This window comes from Prorops nasuta, unplaced genomic scaffold, assembly GCF_024137725.1.
Source record: "Prorops nasuta isolate Cenicafe-Biocafe unplaced genomic scaffold, Cenicafe_Pnas_1.2 PNAS00031, whole genome shotgun sequence".
Lineage (NCBI taxonomy): Eukaryota > Metazoa > Arthropoda > Insecta > Hymenoptera > Bethylidae > Prorops > Prorops nasuta.
Window position 1 is genome coordinate 1,569,046 of NW_027116828.1, and position 20,993 is coordinate 1,590,038.

At 30.1% G+C, this 20,993-nt stretch overlaps 4 protein-coding genes and 2 long non-coding RNA genes across 16 annotated transcripts; 5 read left to right on the plus strand and 1 right to left on the minus strand.

The window, feature by feature from the left end:
* Positions 1-626: 626 nt before the first annotated feature.
* On the plus strand, positions 627-1,874 carry LOC136782992 (uncharacterized). 2 transcript variants are annotated; one of them, XR_010824198.1, is made up of 4 exons: positions 627-739; positions 890-1,044; positions 1,189-1,345; positions 1,746-1,874. It is a non-coding gene; the product is annotated as an uncharacterized lncRNA (long non-coding RNA). The 2 variants fall into 2 exon arrangements; XR_010824197.1 differs by lacking the exon at positions 1,746-1,874 and having other exon boundaries at positions 1,189-1,610.
* Positions 1,875-1,914: 40 nt separating this feature from the next.
* Positions 1,915-2,573, plus strand: LOC136782974 (putative nuclease HARBI1). Its single transcript, XM_066742753.1, has 2 exons — positions 1,915-2,511; positions 2,568-2,573. Exons 1-2 carry the CDS (start codon positions 1,915-1,917, stop codon positions 2,571-2,573), a joined length of 603 nt encoding a protein of 200 aa, XP_066598850.1.
* A 133-nt stretch (positions 2,574-2,706) lies between these two features.
* On the minus strand, positions 2,707-5,278 carry LOC136782991 (uncharacterized). 4 transcript variants are annotated; one of them, XM_066742772.1, is made up of 8 exons: positions 5,071-5,278; positions 4,847-4,893; positions 3,838-4,650; positions 3,573-3,742; positions 3,381-3,497; positions 3,193-3,286; positions 2,908-3,118; positions 2,707-2,837 (listed from the first exon to the last, which is right to left on the minus strand). In XM_066742772.1, coding segments are annotated over exons 1-3 (636 nt in total). In that variant the 5' UTR covers positions 5,073-5,278; the 3' UTR covers positions 2,707-2,837; positions 2,908-3,118; positions 3,193-3,286; positions 3,381-3,497; positions 3,573-3,742; positions 3,838-4,063. The 4 variants fall into 4 exon arrangements, with proteins under 4 accessions (XP_066598869.1, XP_066598871.1, XP_066598867.1 ...); XM_066742774.1 differs by having other exon boundaries at positions 3,193-3,263; positions 3,573-4,650; XM_066742770.1 differs by having other exon boundaries at positions 3,573-4,650.
* Positions 5,279-5,446: 168 nt separating this feature from the next.
* Positions 5,447-7,243, plus strand: LOC136782999 (uncharacterized). Its single transcript, XR_010824202.1, has 3 exons — positions 5,447-5,682; positions 5,769-6,539; positions 6,640-7,243. It is a non-coding gene; the product is annotated as an uncharacterized lncRNA (long non-coding RNA).
* Positions 7,244-8,795: 1,552 nt separating this feature from the next.
* On the plus strand, positions 8,796-13,782 carry LOC136782989 (uncharacterized). 6 transcript variants are annotated; one of them, XM_066742765.1, is made up of 9 exons: positions 8,796-8,975; positions 9,235-9,559; positions 9,640-9,782; positions 10,113-10,187; positions 10,271-10,408; positions 10,640-10,827; positions 11,306-11,456; positions 11,844-12,270; positions 12,355-13,782. In XM_066742765.1, exons 2-5 carry the CDS (start codon positions 9,409-9,411, stop codon positions 10,280-10,282), a joined length of 381 nt encoding a protein of 126 aa, XP_066598862.1. In that variant the 5' UTR covers positions 8,796-8,975; positions 9,235-9,408; the 3' UTR covers positions 10,283-10,408; positions 10,640-10,827; positions 11,306-11,456; positions 11,844-12,270; positions 12,355-13,782. The 6 variants fall into 6 exon arrangements, with proteins under 6 accessions (XP_066598862.1, XP_066598864.1, XP_066598861.1 ...); XM_066742767.1 differs by having other exon boundaries at positions 8,796-8,980; positions 11,844-13,782; XM_066742764.1 differs by having other exon boundaries at positions 11,844-13,782.
* Positions 13,783-13,989: 207 nt separating this feature from the next.
* On the plus strand, positions 13,990-20,527 carry LOC136783012 (UPF0047 protein YjbQ). 2 transcript variants are annotated; one of them, XM_066742804.1, is made up of 4 exons: positions 14,017-14,065; positions 14,197-14,411; positions 14,622-14,758; positions 14,882-20,527. In XM_066742804.1, exons 2-4 carry the CDS (start codon positions 14,252-14,254, stop codon positions 15,095-15,097), a joined length of 513 nt encoding a protein of 170 aa, XP_066598901.1. In that variant the 5' UTR covers positions 14,017-14,065; positions 14,197-14,251; the 3' UTR covers positions 15,098-20,527. The 2 variants fall into 2 exon arrangements, with proteins under 2 accessions (XP_066598900.1, XP_066598901.1); XM_066742803.1 differs by having other exon boundaries at positions 13,990-14,411.
* Positions 20,528-20,993: the final 466 nt, after the last annotated feature.

Genomic DNA, 20,993 nt, shown 5'->3' on the forward strand with positions numbered 1-20,993 from the left:
ACTACTACGGTAGTACCGAAAGTACTACACTTGGCAACCTTGGTACGGTAATCGAAATCTTTTACTTTGCAAGTGACTTTTCATGATTGGTCAACGTCCTTCCAAATTGACCAATCATATTTAGTCATTCATTCTCGAACGCATCTTAGGTATACTTCCAGTTCAAACTACAGTTTGTAGTCTAGACACTTGCTATACCACGTAGAGTAGTATATTTTGTTCTCGCCACTTACTATGCAGCGTAGTATAATTCAAATGGCGAACTTGGCAACGCTGATGAGCAATCTCCCGTTTCAGTACAATTGGCGCGTTCCGTTATTAGGTCTGTTCTTTTTCGCTGTTTGCTGCACTAGTGCAATAAGTTAGAGTGGAGAAAACATATGTTTGTCTTATTTCAACTAATTGCATTAGTTCGATAGTGCAGCGAAAAGAAACAAACGGATTTACTGTGAGTACTAGTAATCTATAGTTTGCGTCACATTAAATATAGCTTTTCAGTACTCGCAGTCAATGGACGCTTACGTTCAATGATCTGTTCGGGTTACGGTTCAGTCTAGTCACAGTGAGGCAACTGAAGAAAATTCCCTAGATGGATCAGATTTAGTGAGGAGGCTTCCGCGAGTGAACCAGATCTGATCTGGTTAAGGGAATACAGCAAGAATCTAATCAAACAAATACTGTCAATACCGTGGACCCTAATTTACAAAAATAAGCGGGCGGGATTAAAATTATCAGACAAGTAAGTTAACGGACATAAATGACGTAAAACTATAAAATTTACTAGCAATTAAAATAAAGGAAGAATTGTAAATATTATCAACAATTTATATTTCTTGGATAATATATTCTTATTATAGCTGTTTGACTAATTATCAATTTATATTTACAGGTTAAACAAAAGAATGGATTATTTAAATATTTGGAGCCTGTTATTTGAAGATGACGATGAAGAAGATAATCTCTTTTTATTACCTTCTACTAGAGAGAGTCATAGAAGGATTGAAAATTATGTTCCAGATATGATGCTTAATTATTCTTTGACAGGTAATTGTGATCATTCTTAACTATCTGTGTATACCCTGTATGATTTAATTATGTCAGCTAGTATTTTGTAAAAAATATTATGAATAATATTTTTAGGAATTATGATTTGCTTTTATATATTTTGAGACTATAATATTTTTGCAGACTTTAAATCAAATTTCCGACTATCCAAAGTGACGTTTGAAATGTTATTGGAGAAAATAGGTCCATGCCTAATGCAAACAATTAATGGGCCATAAATTCTACCATTTAAACAACTTGCTATTACGCTATGGATATTGGGAAATCAAGAAGTATATAGGTATATTCTCTAATTTTAATCCTTGTTAGCATGAAGAATTCTTTCACTATTGTTTTGAACTTCCATTTTATTACCATAATAAAAAGAATTCTATCATCAATATTTTAAGAATTACGAATTTTTCTAAGATATTTGCAACTCTAGAAAGAATTTATTTTCTCTTTCATAAAAAGGACATCAAGCCAAATTCTTTGTGCTAGCTAGGATTGCACGATATCTTTTTGCATTCATTTGTAAGACTATGTACTGCGTGTAAAATATACAGTTCTTAAGAGTTAACCTATAATGTACATTATTTATTTATTTAAATTGTAGAAGTATTTCGAAATACAATATAATAAATAATAATAATACCTCAATCATTAATTATGTTGAATATTACCAACATACTCCGTTACAGATCTGTTTCTGATAGATTTAACTTGGCTAAAAGTAAAATTTGGAAATGCGTCTTCAATGTGGCATATGTTTTGCAAAATTACAAAACAGAATACATAAAATGGCCAGATCAACATCACTCAATGCGGAATATAGAAAAGTTTGCAGAAATAAGCAATTTCCCTGGCATAATGGGTGCTATAGATGGATGTCATGTGCAAATAAGTGCTCCCATTGACCATGCTAATAGCTACATTAATCGAAAAGGCTTTCAATCAATAGTCCTCCAAGGAATCTGTGATCCTAATAGGAAATTTATTGATGTTTTTACAGGCTATTGTGGTAGCGTTCATGACGCTCGAATTTGGCAGCTTAGCAAAATTAAACGTGCTATAGACAATAGTCCACAACAATTTTTTCCTGAGAATACTCATTTATTAGGGGATTCTGCGTACCCACTGTCCAAAACTCTTCTCATTCCATATAGAGATAATGGGCATCTAAATGAAGTTCAAGTTAATTATAATAGAAAACTATCTGCTATAAGAATGGTGATAGAACGAACGTATGGTCTACTGAAAGCTAGATTCAGGAAATTGAAATATGTGTATATGTACGACACAGATATGATCCCTCTTATTATTTTAACTTGCTGCATATTGCATAACATTTGTATAGATAATGAAAAGGAACAATTCGATCCAACTGTAAATGACGAAGACGATTATAATGTAGAAATCGATAACAAATTTGTGGATGCTTTTGTGGATGGAGAAGAAAAAAGAGAGGTAATAGCCCACTTACTTTTTTAATATGCGAGAATATATTAATATTTCTTACATAGATTTGAACTCTCAAAAATTGTATGAGTTAAATTTACATATAAATATATTGTACAACCAGACATTCAACGCGATAGTGTATACGTTGAGTTTTACTTATTGACATTGTATATAACATTCCAGATGAAATAAAACAAGTTATGTAAATAAAATATTATCACTCAGTATAGGTTTTAAATAAGTACTTCCAAATTATATTGTTATAAGATTTGCGTTAAACGTGGCTGGGTTAGTAGCAACAGCATAATTTGTTTTTTGTTTGTGTTCCAATCCTAAAAAGGAAAAATAATGTATAAGATTGCTGAAACAAATGAATCATTTAATTTAACTGTTTTATACTACCTTGATTTATTATGTTGAAACATATTTATTTTAATCTAACTTGTTTATCAGCTACTTTTAATATCATCAAACTTAAATATACATTATTATGCTCACAGAACAAGAGTCATAATCTAGTTTTCAGGATGGTTCACAAGATGACATCTGTGCCTTGGTAGTAGGCAAAGGTGTTTCGTAACATCTTGTAACAACATTTAGATGCCACTGTTATCTACAGTAGATACAAAATATGTTTAATGTATAATGTTTTTAATACATATCTTGAACAGCAAAAGAATTTCTTACCTGCACTTTATACGGTCAGTCTTTTAATAGGTTTATCTCATTGCGTTAGGTCAGTTTTAATTAATATTTAGCTGCAATTTATAATTCTTTGTTGCTAGAATTTGATTAATCCTAATTTATTATATTGGGACGTATTTATTCTATTGAAACTTGTCTAATACAATATCACGAAACTTTATTATACTTACAAAGCAAGAGCCATAATTTGGTTGTTGTGAAGTTACGCAAGATAACATTTGTGCCTTTGTGATCAACTGAGATTCATCAAACCTTTTGCAATAATATTTAGATGCCACTTATGTCTTCTACAAATAGAAAAAGTTTATTAATATACTATAACCTATTTAATACACACCTTGAGCAATTATACAGTCTTTTACCTGCACCATATACAGTAAGTCTCTCATAAAGGCTTATATCTTTGAATATGATAGTTTTGCAAAAATCATATTTTTTTAACAAAATTTTAAAACAGTAGAAAGTAGAACGATGGTTTGACCTTTGACATGGGGCTAACATCTTCTCTGTTTAGAACAAAAACATAGGCCTCCTAAAAAATAATGCATGCTGTCAAATGGTGTTGGCCAACAATTAATTAATTTTTTCTAGTATGAAGAATCTGAAAATTTAATCGCTTAAAATAACCTGTCGTTAATCCATGTCCAATTAATGTTCCAATGAATTAAAATATCCACAATTGTTTTGTCAAAAAATATTAATAAATTAGTGTTTATGTACATATAGTTAAAAGTTCAAAATTTTTCGATAAAGGCAGTTAGTATAAATTAATGTTTAAAAATGATAAAAATTTGTAGATAATTATAATGAGCTTTCTAAACACAACATTATGCATACATATAGTCATTTTTATTTATTTAAAATGCTGTTTCATAATACTTAAAAATTCTTTTTTTAATTCCATATTTTCTTGATGATGCCTTTCTCTTTGCTCATAAATGTTGTCAATTGTTTTTTTGACAGTTTTAATTGACGTTCGTCTTCTTATGCTTCTCCTATCACCCACTTTCGAACAACAAGCATTATTATTAAATTCACTAGTTACTATTTCTGTAACAGGGTCATCTGTATTACTTATTTCTGTTACTTGTGGCCTCACTATGGAATCAGAAATACTATATGCTATTGATAAAGGGGTTACTTCAGGCATCGTATACATAATTTCATCTATTATTTCAAAATGCTCCCAATTTTCTCTGCTACCAGCACCAGTTCTGTTGCTATTGTCCTTAATATGCTTATACTTCTTTTTTAAATTTCTCCATTTTGTTGAAAATTGCTCCCAGTTTACTAAATATCCTTTGTTCACTAAATCTGCAGCTATTTCATCCCAAAATTTTTTTTGAAGCTGGTTCTTGTCATGTATGGTTGTTTTATGTTTGTGTAAGTTCTCTAACAACAATTTTGTACTCTGACTTGTCCAGGAATGTCTAGTCTGATCTGTTTAAGGTAAAAAAGTTAAATTGGTTTAGTATTTGGTTTTTAACTACGTGATATACTAGTGAAATTAAGTAGAAATTATACAACAAGCAAATATTTTTCATTCTAGGTATTCCCTTTTTGTAGCAGCAAACATAAACTTAATTATTATTTTTCATATTTCATGAATTTCCTACATTTAAAAGAGATAACATACCTACATATTTATTATGCGTTTGATATTGATTCATCTTTAAATAAATCCTGAAAAACAAGAAATAATATCAAACACAAAATACGTTTTCATCAATAAACAAAAGTTAAATTTATGACTTTAAATAATTCTCATTTTTCCATAAATTGTATTTTTTAAATGATAAATGAAACAGCAAAGAGAGAAAAGATAATACAAATTATAAAAAAAAATTATAATTTGCTTACATTTATATTAGTTTCTTGAATATTTCTGCTCTTATTACGTCTGTGTAGTCCCAACTGAAACCCCTTAACCAGATCAGATCTGGTTCACTCGCGGAAGCCTCCTCACTAAATCTGATCCATCTAGGGAATTTTCTTCAGTTGCCTTACTGTGACTAGACTGAACCGTAATCCGAACAGACCACTGAACGTAAGCGTCCAATAGCGGAACGGGGCCAATATTAAACACAAATTTGACAGGTCAGCTCGATGGTTATGTTGGAATCTATGTCAGATAAGTAAAAATTAATCTTTATGTATAAAATGCATTGGAACACGATGCTTTGTGAATTATATCATTTGTTACAGATACTTTAGTTAAATTTGGTTGGTGCGCAAAGTCAATTTCAAGAGTACATGCAAAGAAAATTTTATTGGCAAGCAGATTAGGTACTTCTTAGCAAAGACATAATGGCTGGGATGTAAAAAATCATCAGTTTTAAGGATTGCGATGGATATACCAGAGAAGTATTTACCCTCATCTATTAAGTTACCACCAGTTGAGTGTATCCTCCGCTCTGCTGATCTGTAAAGATGCAGAAACATCAATGTACATATCACATTATTTAGACTCAGGTAATTTTCAAAAATTTGGTGAAAAGAGACTCAGTAAGTGTTTTTATAAAATGTTTTCTGCAGCCTTGAAATTTTTTACGATTCAGGTAATATTGGATTATGCTATTATGCAGATAAATCATAACTGCAAAAAGGAATGGTAGACACGTCATTGAATACAAGTGAACTCAATGATGATATTGGTACATTAAATTCTCTTCAGGTGACTTCAAACTAGCAGCAGTCTTAAGAGATACGGCTGTTATGGTTTGTGATGTTGATCCAGCAAACCACCTTTATCAAACTGCTGCAATTCAAAATGTCCTTTTGTTTTTGGCTTAATGTCATATTTGTTTCTTTAACATGGGAAACACAGAAACCGTTTAGCCCTTGCAGCTTGAAATTACAAAATGAAGTCATTTGATAGTTTGTGCTACAAAAAGTGTCCATGACCCATTATACGCAAAGTATGGCTGGAAGTGTCTCCTATTCCTAGGAAGAAGTATGCGTAAAGTGTCTGGGATGTAAAAATGATTGAAAATCCGTTTAAGCTGCATATTCTCATCAAAAAACAGTGTACCTTTGAATTTGAACATCGTCTGAGAATATAACCACTCTATTCCTAAAACTTATGTTTGTTGACAAATCACTCAATTTTCATTGATTTTTCAGATTGTAAGAATATTAATGATTAATGTCATTCATAATTCACAAAGTTTTTGAACTTGTTTTATTAAATATAGCAATTCAAGGCAGTGACCTATGGGACTTGCAAAAGTAATACGTAATAAGATTTTGAGATGTGATTTAAGGACCCTTCGCAATTGACTGCTGCTTTGGGGGCATCAATCAATATTTCGTCACTACTGGTAGCAAAGGTATAGTTCACGTTTTGGGAATGTTTTAAGTATTAATATAGATCCATGAATTTATTTACATTCTTTATGACTTCTTTATTAAATATTTCATGTTTTTTAGGTAATAATGTTTATGTGTTGCTCATTAAAGAGTGAACTACCAGCACAGCAATTTTAAGAGGACACAGGAGAAATATAAATTGTTTTACATGGAAACTTGTGTATCGTCAAACGACGGCAGCAGTATTGGATGATGAAACAGTTAAAATATGCTAAATGACTACGATAATTTAATTTAAAGAGTTCATTTAGGATATTTGCTATGATATTACCTGGTACTGACAAATACGGAATATAATTACCAAAATGTAGCTGTTTTACTAGTATTACGAGTTCCATAAGGTTTTGAATACGGTAAATTAATAATAATGTGAAATTAAGTTAGATACACACAAAGAGACTTTTGTACAGGATATCCGAAGCCTCATGTACTTGTGACTATAATAATAAATTGAGATTTCTGAACAACAAGTATTTTATTCTAATATCAATATCGGAGTAGCTCTTAGCTTTTCTACATTCTTTGAGTCTAACATTTATACTTGAAGAAAAGGATTAATCAAGTTATATAAAGAAATGGATTTAACAATTTCTTAAAATTTATGTTTTATTAATGTTTACACATATATTATAGGACTTATACATGGAAACACGTTAATAAATTTATGAATGGACACCCCTTCATTTTCTTTTACGTATAGCATGTACAGCCTTACCGAGAATTTTCTTATATTAACCTGGAAAAAAAAGTATTTTAATCTATCATAAAATTAGTTTGTAATGACGAAATATTGATTGATGCCCCCAAAGTAGCAGTAAATTGCGAAGCGTCCTTAAGTCATATCTCAAAATCTTATTACGTATTACCTTTGCAAGTCCCATAGGTCACTGCCTTAAATTGCTACATTTAATAAAACCAATTCAACAGCTTTGTGAATTATAAATGACATTAATCGTTATTATTCTTACAATCTGAAAAATCAATGAAAATTGAGTGATTTGTCAACAAAAATAATTTTTAGGAATAGAATGGTTATATTCTCAAATGATGTTCAAATTCAAGGGTATACTCAGTTTTGTGATGAGAAAATGCAGCTAAAACAGTTTTTCAATCGTTTTTACATCCCAGACACTTTACGCATACTTCTTCCTAGGAATAGGAGACACTGCCATCTAAATTTTACGTATAATGGGTAAAGGACAATCTTTGGAGCACAAACTACCAAATGACTACAATTTGCAATTCCAAGCTGCAAGGGTTATGTGGTTTCTATGTTTCCTATGTTAAAGAAACAAATCTGGCATTAAGCCAAAAACAAAAGGATACTTTGAATTGCAGCAATATGATAAAGATGGTTTTCAGGATCAACATCACAAACTATTACATTCGTGTCTTCTAAGTCTGCTGTCAATTTGAAGTCACTTGGAGAGAATTTAATGTACCAATATTATCATTGAGCTCACTTGATTTTACTGACATCCCAATTGTTCGTTTTTGCAGTTATGAATTACCTGCATAATAGCAAATTCCAATATTACCTGAATCATAAAAAATTTTAAGACTGCAGAAAACATTCTATAAAAGCACATACTTAGTCTCTTTTCACAAATTGTTTGAAGATTACCTGAGTTTAAATAATGTGATACGTACATTGATGTTTCTGCATCTTTACAACTAAGCAGAGTAGAGGATACACTCAACTGGTGGTAACTTAATAGATGAGAGTAAATACTTTTGTGGTATATCCATCGCAATCCTTAAATCTGATGATTTCTCATCCCAGCCATTATGTGCCAGCTAAGAAGTACCTAATCTGCTTGCCAATATATTTTTCTTTGCATGTACTCTTGAAATTGACTTTGCGCACCAACCAAATTTAACCAAAGTATCTGTAACAAATGATATTATTCACAAAGCATCGCGTTCCAATGCATTTTATACATAAAGATTAAGTTTTACTTATCTGAAACAGATTTGAACATAACCATCCAGTTGACCTGTCAAATTTCTGTTTACATAAACCTTTTACTAATTATCATACAAAGCCGTAATCAGCAAGCAGAACTTGCAGCGTAGCTACTTCGCAGAGATGCCAACTCAAATTGACCTTTTTCAGGTGTATTTTTTTTGTTTTGGGAATGCTACTCTCCACTTTACAACGGCCCTGACACCGACCCTTAAGCCTAAAAGTATACCGTCCTTTGCTTGTCACCGGCCACCGCGTGTAATGACTTCGTTCAAGAACGCGAGAAGATCGCTCGACATTGTTCTTTTATCTTTGCTGAAATTGCAGCATATAGTAGAGTATTGCATTAGAAAATGCTTTTTCACGAATAATGAGAGTATTATAAATTAGAAATTGGGATGAAAGGGAGCAATTACTGGCGAGGTGAAAAGTAAGGTTATGTACGAAATCATGGACTATAAATAGGTCTGTTCTCGTTGGCCTACACTTTTAACACTTTCTACACTTTCCGTATTTCTGTCTTTGTCCATTGTATAAGTTGATACCCTAAAAAGTGCACAAAGTGTAAAAAATGTAGGCAACAAGAACAGACCTAATATATGTGTGTGATTGCAGGTGAACTTGGAAATTTTTCGTCAACTGACTTTTTCTCACGATTCGTATATTAATTTTTATGTCTTGTTTTGCAGGATTAGAGTTATATTAGCTCTTTGACCACTTCTCTGATGAACAAACTGCTCTCGTTGTATTTAAAGCGTTTTATCTCCTTGTGCAATATGAAAATTTATTTCATCTTTGTTAATGCAATTAATTAAAATTTTACAATTGACTTTACAAAAAATTTCAATAAGCTGCTCAACAAAATGTATGTATATGTAATTTATGTCAAATCCAAAATTAAAAATATGGTGGAAGCAGATTCAATAAGAGGCTTTCAACAATACAAGAAAGATAAGCGACAAATATTTAAAGTATCAAAGACAGGAGAAAAAATAATAATCATTGATATAAATGGTATATATACACTACTAGTATTTGCTTCTGAGGATTTGTTAATATTTCTGTTGTTACTATTGAAATCTTTGCTTTTTCAGTGAATAAGAAAATATTAAAGAAAAGAATTGATATAAAGAGAGTGAGAATACCAAAAATAAATAACATTAGTGCTTATGAACAGGTTAAAGATTACAGCAAAGAATTATCAAAAGAAAAGTTATACGCAAAGAAGACTAGAAAGGTAAATTATATTTAATAAGCTATTGATCAATATGAATATTTGTTAAGTAGGTTAAATTGTTCATGCGCAAGGTCCAGAAGTAATTAAACTTAATAGTAAAGCATTAACAATAATCTGTGGCCAAATTTAATAATGAAAGGGTATTAATAAGTCAATATAAGTCTTTCATTGTTAAACTAAATCACAGTGTAATGTAAATGTTCAAATATTTAGTCAATGTACTTCTATACACCTTGTTCTCCTACACCAATAATCCTTATATACTTTCATATTAGCTGAATTTGTAAAATTTGAAGCATGATATGAATTTCTCTTATCATTTCCATGTAGATGCCGCAAATAGTCCAAATGGAAGAAGCTGTTAACAAAGAAAACAGTATGTTGGCAAAGTACAAAGTTTTAAAAGTAAATACTCTTTGGAAAAAATAAGATAATATTGTATTTAATTGCTTTTTATAGCTAATTAATTTGTACAATTATGAACATAGGAAAAAAATTAGGCGTATCCTGATCTTGATGATAACGATAATGAAATGGAAGAGCATTATAACAGTAAAAATTTGTATTACTTATCAGACAGTCATGGCGAAGAAGAATCAAGTGAACGTAGTTCGACTTTTGAAGAAGTAAGCAATAGTACAGTTTTTAATTGATGATAAAGTGTTGTCAGTATATAAATACTTATATAGGTCAGTATTATTTATCAGATGATATAAATAAGGTTAACTTAAAGGAAGGTTATCCTTTTCTATTTATATTTCAATTTTTAGAAAAAGGGCAATCAATGCTTCAGACAATTTATTTACAAAGACTGATTATGAATAATACAATCTTATTCTTTCAATATTTTATTGCAGGTTTCTCAATATACATCGACTATGATTAGCACGTCTAGTGGTGCATTACTATTAAAAGCATCATCACCTGCAGTGATGTCTAATACTGCATCAGATTTAAAAGCTCTGCCTACAGCACCAACAGCATCAGTGTCTCGTACACCATCACCTTTCTATATATCCTGCAGAATTAATTCGTTCAAAACTTGGTACGTACCCGCAGTTCCAATTTGGTACCGGAAAATAATAAGACGATGATATGCTTCTTTGATCCGAGTAGTATTGCTGTTTTAATTTAAGGTTGTATATCCATGATCGCGTTTGAAAATAATAGAGTAAATATTGTTATAAGCTGATCTCAGAAACTAGATAAATCTATATGAAATTTATTAGGAAGGGATAAGTAATTTTGTGTAAAATGCAGTTCATTTTATATATTTTCCTTGTGTTATGGTTAAAAATTTGCAATTAGGATTATAGATGAATTACCTTAAAAGTGAACATAGAAATTTTATACTTATTAAGAATGATTTGAAATTTGAATTTGACTCAGGAGAAAATAGTAATATAAAAATTCTGACTTTACTAGAAAGAATTAAATGAATAATAAAAAATATGCTTTTTATTTTAAATCCATGTAAATAAATAAGATATCAACAGTTGAATATATCTGCAAGTTTATTTCAGGAAAATAACATCAGTATGGAAACATCAAGACAAATTTTATTAGAAATTCGTGGTTTTCGCAATGATGTGCAGGAATTAAGCGAAACGATGAAATTGATATTAAAAGCCCTGGTGAAGAATCCTGAAGAAAATGCTTCAGAAGCTGTACAAAGTAAGAATGATATTATTATGTATAGAGTAAAAATTTTTTAAATTATTTGATCAACATTTTACCTATGTCGTTCCTCTCATTCTTGCACTAATCTGAACTTTGATTCTGTTTGAGATAAGCTTTTTTCCTACTGTACATCCTTAATTTTTCTGCTGTTTTTCTTATCGTGCTTTAGCTCTAGTACCCCTTCTATATTAAAAGTTCTCTCATATCCCTACGCTCTCGTCTCTGCTCCAAGCTTCTTTCAACTCTCTTTCTTAATTATAACCTGGCATGTACACTATCTCTCCACCGTAATGAATATAGTATAGAAATAACATGAACTACTTACTTTAAAGATAATTTTTGTTCACTAGTTACCTTTAACTTATGTACATCTTTTTACAGATACCTTTTCCAGGGATATAGAAGATATATTAGAATCCTATGTAGATTTAAGAGATAATGTTTAAATGAATAGAGCAGCGTATCAGGATGCTTTTTTAGCTGTAGATGCTGAAAAGTTCATAACTGGGTTTACACGTGGCCTGTGGACAAGGGAGGAGTTACCGAGATGATATATAAAATTTAGGAGAGATCGCGTTACAAATTGAAAGATGTTAACGCCAAAAAAATTGCATAAGCTGAAGGAATACCTGGCTAAAATTTTTATAGAAGAATCAATATCCCGAACACGTAGCCGTAGTCGAGAGATGAAACTTGAATGGCCAGTTAGGCCACTTAATTATAAGTTCAAGGCGTTGTTTGAGGCGAGCAGAATTATCTGTTACAACATGCGATGGTGGTGGTATGAGCACGAGCTTCGAGAGAAATGGTTTACAATCAAATTTTATAAGAATAATCGTCCATTTTGTTTATATAGTTTTATAAAATTCTAAATAACGAAATTTGTTTGCAGATTAAAGAAAGGATTAAGATATGTGGCTCTAGTTATTCAATTTACTTTCTCAAACGTAGATGCATTGGTGCAGATGGTTTAGGAAACATGATAAGACTTATATATAATTCCTATCAATAATTACTTTTATATAGACGTGAAAATTTTGACATGATTTAGTGCCCCGATAACTGTATGGGCAGGTTAAATCATTTAGTTCATCCTAAATAATTTATTCTTATTGTATAATAACTATATAGTTAAGAGAGATTATTTTAATTATAAATCATTAATGTGATAAGAAATAATTTTAAGGATAGCAAAGATTTACAATGCAATAAGATAGTAGACTGAAAAGAAACTTTTATGTAGATGTTGATAATTTACATGGGTAATTGTTAATATAATGAATGTTTTCGAAACTCGTTTGTGTTTTCATAGTCTATGTGCGAAAATATTTATTATTGAAATTGCAATTTTAACGTACAATCTTATCAACGATTTTGAATTTACGTGACTTATAATAACATAATTTGGTAGAATTTAAAATAACAGAAATAAATCCTATAATAATGGTTTAAATAATATATATTGTTTTGCAAAAAACGCATAATACAATCTCGTCGACGAAAGCACGTATTTGAAAATCCTGATTATCAATTATGAGTATATTAAAGGTCTACAGATGGCAAAACACATAAATTTCAAAAATACTTAAAATATTTCATCAATTCCACGTTAAGATTTTTATTAGTATGACTGTAAAAAATATTTACGAAACAACTGCTTTAAAATATAACTAAGAACTGTTTTTACAAAGAACATTCATTGGTCTTATTTCTTTCAGTTTATAATACAATTTGAAGGATGAAGAATATGTTAGAATTATTTAAATAATTTGTAAAATATTTATTTTTTATTTTTATACTACATTGTAACCTTCAATAAAGATACATTTTTCAAATAAACAGACATTGCTTCATGAATTCTTCAGAGACCTACATTCTTTCCAATTTTAATGAAAACATTCATTATAAAAAAAAGAATAATTAGAAAAAGTCAAGAAATGTCGATAAAAAATAATTTGGTAATAACAGAAAAACTTTATTTAAAGACGACTTTTTTACGTCTTCATTTTGACTTAAATCCCGACTTGTCATGAAATTCAGCTCCGATAACATTGAACAATAGTGCACTAAGTCAAAAATTATCGGACTAGAGTAGGACTACAATGAAATCAGGTCGACTGTAAAAGTCTAACTCCTATCGTGAACTATCGGTGAAAAATCAACTAAAGATCAACAAAAATCCTTTAAAAAACGGGAAAAAACAGTAAAATAATAGCAAATTATCAGAATCTTTTTTACCAGGGTATATATATATATATATCATTTTCGGTCAGTACCAACACCGAATATTTTCGTTAAAGTTACAGAATACGGGGTTGGTTTCCTCTCGGCTGTTGCAGAATTATTGGGCCGAAACATATACGGCTGCGTTCGTTTATATGCTGCCAGTATTGAAAACCTATATTTTACATGACATACATTGTAGAGTTTTAGTATTCACAGTTAATAAACGAACGCAGCCACGAATTACGAAGTACCTTGTAGAGAGTGAAGTTAGCTAAGTTGTAAAGGTTCCAATTTCCCGCAGTGTACGTCAAGTCAATCATTAACTCTCATAACCTTAGGGGTAGGCAAGTGTACGCGATAAAGTGCATAGAAATCAGGTAATCAAGACAACGGTTGAAGAAGATGTTGAATTTGAAGTATTTGTAGCCTTGAGGAAAACTGGAAGAGCTGTAGATATATGGCGATGACTCATGGGGTTAATCTTTTTATGATTTTTGGCTCTGATTAGTACCCTATGGTGGAGCAGTTTCGCTTAAAGAGTTTCCCCATTTCTACGTTGTATTATGGCCTCGTCAAATAGAGGAATCCAAATCGGCTCTGCCTGGTTCCAAACTAAAGTTATCTTAAGACCTCAACATCGAGGTATCCATCTCGTTACTGAAGAAATTTTAAACCAAGTTCCTGAGCTTTGTCAGTTTTCGGTTGGGCTTTGTCATATTCAAAGTATGTAATATTCTCTTTTATTAAAGCTTTGTGATACTTTAAACGTCATTCTTATAATTTCCAAAAATTTTACATAGTTTTATTTAATACTTTATTCACAATTTCTCAGAATAAAATATATTATGTTGAACATTATTTTCTAGTGACAAATATAACTGTTGTTGATTATCTGAAAAATTTCTTTAATTTTAAAAAGTTGTTATTTTCCAGTTCTTCATACATCAGCCAGTTTAGCATTGAATGAAAGCTGGGACCCAGATGTAAGAGATGATATGGAAATGATGCTTAATAAAATAGTTCCTGAAGGAATGGAGTATAGGCACAGTTGTGAAGGACCAGATGACATGGTAAATATCAAATTATACTTTTGATATTCAATGTATGTAATTAAAAAGAAGTGGGGTATTCTTAAATAATAAGGGGATTAATGTATAGCATTATACAAAATTTATTAGATTTAATATTTATAGCCAGCCCATGTAAAGGCATGCTTTCTTGGATCTTCATTGAGTATACCTATTACTGATGGCAAATTAGCATTGGGTACATGGCAAGGGGTATGGCTTTGTGAACACCGTAACCATGCAGGCACTCGTAAGCTAGTTATCACATTAACAGGCTGTTTAAGAGATTCTGCACGTAGTCCTTTAAGCCCTGTTAGTCCTATTGCGTCTACTAGCAGCTAGGACCACTCACACCCCCAAAGGCGTGGCAAACGTCAGCTACGCATATCTGCGTCAAGTGACTCAAGCTAGCAGCTGCTTAACTTTAGCCAATTATTAAGAGTACAATCTAAGAAAGAGTGAGCAGATATTTGGGTACTATTATAGTTGGTAAAATATTTCTGTTTTTGTGCAAACATTTTGTATAGTGTTTACATTAAACGAAAGTTTAGCTAGAAAAATAGCTATAATCTGTTAATTTTTATTTATATTTAATCTTATTTAAATACTGTTATAGATTATTTCAAAACTAAATCTTTTATTTGTTTGTTTGCAAAGATTTTTATTTAAACTTAGTTATATTTTTAATTGTTTACCTTAAGTTTAGTAAACAAAGGCTAATAACCAGATGTTGGTCATTGCACTTAAATAGAATGGTAAAATATTATTACCTTTGTTAAACAATATTTGTTTAGTGATTCAAAGTTTTTAGATAGAAAAACTATTTAACTTTTGACAACTGCCAAGGATTTTACCATCTCCAAGAAATCCTAAAACTTATGAGTACTCAACACTCTTTCCTAAAAATTCTTAGATAAAATAAATCTAATTGATTCTGTTATACTGAGTCCAATATTCCGAACTTGATTATGTATATAGATAGTTTTATTTAAAATATCTTTTTTAAAGACAATTAGATTGGTGAAATATATGGCTTTCATGTATACTCAGCTGAATTTTCGCATCCTACTTTTTATATTATATGATGCAACTTCAGCCTGAGTATATATATATACAATATTTTACATCTTTAAATCACTGCTTATAGTAGAATAATCAGTTTTGACGACGTTTCCATTATATTGGGGGTGTATATAGATAAACATGCGAACATTTTTGCTGTGCTGACACATTTCTAATAGAACTTTTCACACTACTTATAATTACTACATAGTAAAATTAGTAAACCACTACAGATTGTAAAACGTCATAATAAGGATTTCTAGATATTTTAAAGGTTCCTGTAGTTTTTCTTATTTTTGAAAATATGTAGAATATATTCCATTTAATGTATCTTATTTTTATTTTAATATAAATGTGCAATATGTTGGATATTAGAATACCTCGTTTAAAACAGTTTGTTAAGGGGTATGAACAGTGTAAACATTAAAATTTTCGATGTTATTTGTATATTTTGTAAAAAGAAATCGGTTTGATTTGTTTATCTCAATCTTCGTACACATCTTTAGTACATTTGCTAGTATAGATTTTTTTATGGTTCATTTTTGCGCAACGGTCTGTTGAAAATGACTCATCTTTAATTTTCCTTCAGTGGCGTTGACAACAATTAATGCAAATAGATCAACTAAGGTGAAAAAATGATAAAGTTTCTTAAAGTATATATCATAAGCTATAGTTGGACATAGGGGAATTTCAAAATTTTGTTTACATAAAAAATAGCAAATATTTGAAAATAAAAATCACAATTTCCACGAATTTTTCAACAGAAAATTCTTTATATTAAGAAAACTAGGACAGATAAATGAAAACGGCTACGTCCAACTGAAAAGGAACATTTTCTCTGCCAAACCTATTTTAAATTAAGTTGCTGGGACAAATACTTTTCTTGTTTTGCTGTCAACGAAGTCAAAAAACGTGATTTCAGTAAACGGCGTTTAAAGTTTGAATTTCATATATACAATGTACTTTTACTTGTATGCGGAAAATTTAATTATGTTGGTTAATGTCCGAATTTTGGCTTGAAACTTGAGATACTTATTCCTTAGATTATATATTAATGATTTATAGAAAAAAATGATTTTTTTTAATTTTACACTGTTTATACCACTTAAAGTATTGTATAAAATTTTAAATTTAATCAAAACTTCAGCTCTTAAAAATTTATAATCACAATAAATATACTTGAATAAATGAAGAAAACTAAATGATTGTCAGGTTTAAAATAAATTTTGTCATTTAAGTCTTTGCTTTATTTTTTTCTCTTTTGCTTACATGGTTTCTATCTGCAGAGTATTACCAGGTGGCACAATGTTTTTGTAATATAAAAACAGTGGAAAATACAGTTACGTAAGAACTCGCATTCACAAAAATTGTAATATGCGCTACTCATAATAGTAATCAAATAATCTAAGCTTGTCATGAACTTTTTCATGCACCTAATACGCCATTTAGCAAGCAGTTAATGTTAATTGTTTATTCTTCTCGTATACAGTATAAATTATTGTCATCAATTCGAAGTAATGGATACGTGCTTTAATGTAAAATATCCAAGTGCGGTTTAATATAGCTTATACAGTGGCGTGCAAAGGTTTAGGGCCAAAAAAATTTTTGTTAAAATAATTAACATATAAAGAGAAATTATATTAAGTAAGATATAGTAAGATAAACTTTTTAGTTGTCCTTTCCAATAAACAGATCGAAAACTGATTTATTGAAAATAATTACAAAAAATTACAGCAGAAATAAATTTTTTTGTACTGTTCAAATGTATCGTGTTATAAGCAAGATTAACCCTTTGAGTCCCAGTGGGATGTATAAATCCCACTCTTTCTCCGTCAATTATTGCGATGTAAAATTGATCAGTTTAAGCAATCCACGAATTTCTTAACTTTATTACATATCTAAATATAATATGCTGCGGGAAATTAATTTGGTTACCTTTTTATTTAACTTCACTCCGTACATTCTCTGCTGAACTCCTATACCATACTATAACATAAAGATGACGACTCGATTTTCTACAGTGCAACTCTTTGTACCATCGTCGGTTTTAACATTCAATATACCATCTTAAACGGCTTATAATAAATTAAAATCGATAACAATATCTCTTCCATAAAAATTCAGGTAGACGAGAAGTAGATGATATAAGAATATGATAAAATTATCAGATTATGTCTATGTCTGTCGTAAATAAATATATCATTTTTTCAATATTTTTTTGCAAATTAGAATTTTTTTTAAATAAAAAAATTGATCATTATGCTATTTTCTAGACTTATTTATCAGGGTCTTTCTTTAAAGGCGACATATAGAAGATTCGTATTAGTAGATTATAGTACTCGAAATGATGAAATCCGAGGACACTGATTAGTTAATATTGTGTAGTGCCAACTAAAGGGGAGAGCCTTGTGTAACACCGCGAAAAATGAGCAGATTTTTGGAATTTTTTTCAGGGGTAAGGGAATATATAATCGAATCGCTATTTTTGCTATTGATTGTATGTATTCTCAAAAGTAATATCATATTCTTTTTTTACTTTAGTTGAGTTGTAAAAAAAGTTATTTAACTTTAATGTTAAAGTATCCGCAAGAACATCCTCAAATGGCGTGACGTGTAGCTTACCTAAAAAGCCAAGAATTCATGTTTTCCTTTTTTTACTACAATGCTAATAAAATTCCCCTCTGGATGAACCTCGTTTCATTGAAAAAAAATGATAATTTAAACATACTTATCAGCTGTTAAAAATAGTCTAATTTTGACCATTTTTTTGTTCATCGTTAAAACAGATTACTAAATACTGATTCGCAAAATATTTTTAATTTGAGGTTCATCTATAGGGGAATTTTATTACCTTTAAAATAAAAAGAAATTTTTTTAAATCGGTTGAGATCTTTTCGGGTTATGCGTCACGCCAATTCAGAAAAAGTGATTTTGAGAAAAACGCGTTTAAAATTTCCAGTAGGAAAGAGACTCTCAGCTGACGGATGATAACAGGATCGATAACTGTTGACTATAACAAATATTTTTACCAAACTTATATGAGAAATATAGTCTCAGGCAATGTATGAAAACAAGATCTGACCGTACACAGAAATAATGAAAGCTATTGTTTCTAGTGGAACGGTACGTTCCGCAAGCAATATTATTGCATGACGCACAGCTTTACAAAAATCTCTATAACTATACTCAGTACGAATTTTAATATAATATTTTACAGGTATAATATCTTTAGGCTATGTACTATCCATACATGAAAAAACAAAATCGGCTTTAATAACTTATTACACGATGCTCCCCCGTTAAAGTAGTTCGTTACCAACAGTTGAATACAAAAAATGAAATCCATCCGCCATTTTAACGTGTAGAAGTATTTACATGCTAATCGTAGCAGAAAGAGGTGTAAAATGAGAAATGTCGAATGATGAGGTTACTAAAGTAAAATTTAAAATAATGAATTGAAAGTAAGAATATTCATACTTTCCATTCATTATTTTCAATTTTTACTTTAGTAATCTCACACTTTTGATATTTCTCCATTTTAAACCTCTTTCTATTACGATTAGCATATAAACACTTCTACAAAACAAAATAGCGAATAGCTCTCATTTTCGGTATTCAACTATTGGTTACAGCCTATTTTAAGTTGATAGTACATAATATGGACCAATCAGTGCACTCAAAGCTCATCATTCCGAGAGTTATAGTCAACTAACACGAATCTCTTATTTACCGCCGTTAAAGAAAGATCCTTTATATACAGCCTTTTGAGAATATTACTTTTTTTATTAAAAAAATAAAGAATAGGGTAACTGTAGCAGGGTTGACATATTAACAATCAATACTCATAATTAAATTGTATAAATCCATCTAATAATTGAATTTAAATAATATAAAGACCAATTAATAATCAGAAATTTTGAAAATCTATAAAGTATTCTTTTGCTTAAAACGTCAAATTTTATATTTAGCAGTTGCCATATTAGATCCGATATTTAAAATTTCATTATTTGGATTTCAAATGCATTATTAAAAATCCGAAAAACATAAGAAATACCGACTTTCGCCTGGAAATTCAAAATGGAAATTAATTTGGAACTCAAAGGGTTAAACAACGTGATATATATATAATAAAAGAAAAATTTACATGTAACACGCATTTTATAATCATCCGAAATATTTGAGAGCTAATATTTATTTAATAGTTTGTAGTATAATATTTGAGCTATGATTTACTGTGGCTAACAATCTATAAGCATAGATCAGAAAAATTGTAATCCTTCTTTAATATATTGTCATACTTCTAGAATTCTTTTGTAAAGAACATTTTTGTTAGGGCAATTTATACCTCCTATATTAAATTTTAATTCTTACCACAAATGTTCTCTCAGGTCCGTGTCAGGAGACTGGCTTGGCCATCGTAAGACTTGCAGCCTTTACTAATAAAAATTTCTTGTATTAGTACAGATCAATGATTAGGATCGTTATTTCGCAGAAAAATCCAACCTTGCAGCTTAGTTTTTTTAATGAAAGAAAGTATACAGGGTATATCATCAACGATGCTTTTAATTTTAACCACATATTCTTATTGGGTATAAACTAAGTCGAAGAGAGAGAGTCATCTATCATTACATCCGTAAAAGCATCATTACTGAGATAAATCAATATTAAAACGATAAATCAGTGCTTCGATTCAAAGGCAAAATTACTTTATTCTCACTTTCATTGACACTTCCCTTTCGATTAACTAAAGAATCTCATACTTCACCCGCTTCACCGTTCCGTATTGTCATACGTACATATGTAAAACTATATCAATTATAAACATTACCTCGTAACGTCTTATATTCCTGATCCTGGTGCTGATGAAATTCATTTTCTGCATATTTTTAAAAGGATCCTCGAAAGCACCTATTTAGTTGAAAATTCTAGGTAACGATACGGCGTTATTTATAGATTAAGTTTGAAGTCGTTTTATCTTTCTGGTAACGCGCCATATGAACTGTTCTATGTAATACGATAGTCAAAACATAAGTATTACATTCAAAATGCGATTATAAAAAATTTCATTTTTTTCTATTAAGGTAGTAGTCTACTAAATCGACCGGTTTTGCAAGGTATTCTTCGGGAATTTTTCTGACTACCTAAATGAAATGCAAAATAATCTGAAAATTTTATA

What these genes read in the sequence shown, in the direction of transcription:
- LOC136782991 (XM_066742772.1), bottom strand. An exon ending in AACGCATAATAAATATGTAG is followed by an intron (nt 4,651 to 4,846) that starts GTATGTTATCTC and finishes TACCTTAAACAG; the next exon opens with ATCAGACTAGACATTCCTGG.
- LOC136782989 (XM_066742767.1), top strand. Translation starts at nt 9,409, where the DNA reads ATGTATGTATATGTAATTTATGTCAAATCCAAAATTAAAAATATGGTG. An exon ending in AATAATCATTGATATAAATG is followed by an intron (nt 9,560 to 9,639) that starts GTATATATACAC and finishes TTGCTTTTTCAG; the next exon opens with TGAATAAGAAAATATTAAAG. An exon ending in ACGCAAAGAAGACTAGAAAG is followed by an intron (nt 9,783 to 10,112) that starts GTAAATTATATT and finishes ATTTCCATGTAG; the next exon opens with ATGCCGCAAATAGTCCAAAT.
- LOC136783012 (XM_066742803.1), top strand. Translation starts at nt 14,252, where the DNA reads ATGGCCTCGTCAAATAGAGGAATCCAAATCGGCTCTGCCTGGTTCCAA. An exon ending in TGGGCTTTGTCATATTCAAA is followed by an intron (nt 14,412 to 14,621) that starts GTATGTAATATT and finishes GTTATTTTCCAG; the next exon opens with TTCTTCATACATCAGCCAGT. An exon ending in GTGAAGGACCAGATGACATG is followed by an intron (nt 14,759 to 14,881) that starts GTAAATATCAAA and finishes TAATATTTATAG; the next exon opens with CCAGCCCATGTAAAGGCATG.
- LOC136782974 (XM_066742753.1), top strand. Translation starts at nt 1,915, where the DNA reads ATGGGTGCTATAGATGGATGTCATGTGCAAATAAGTGCTCCCATTGAC.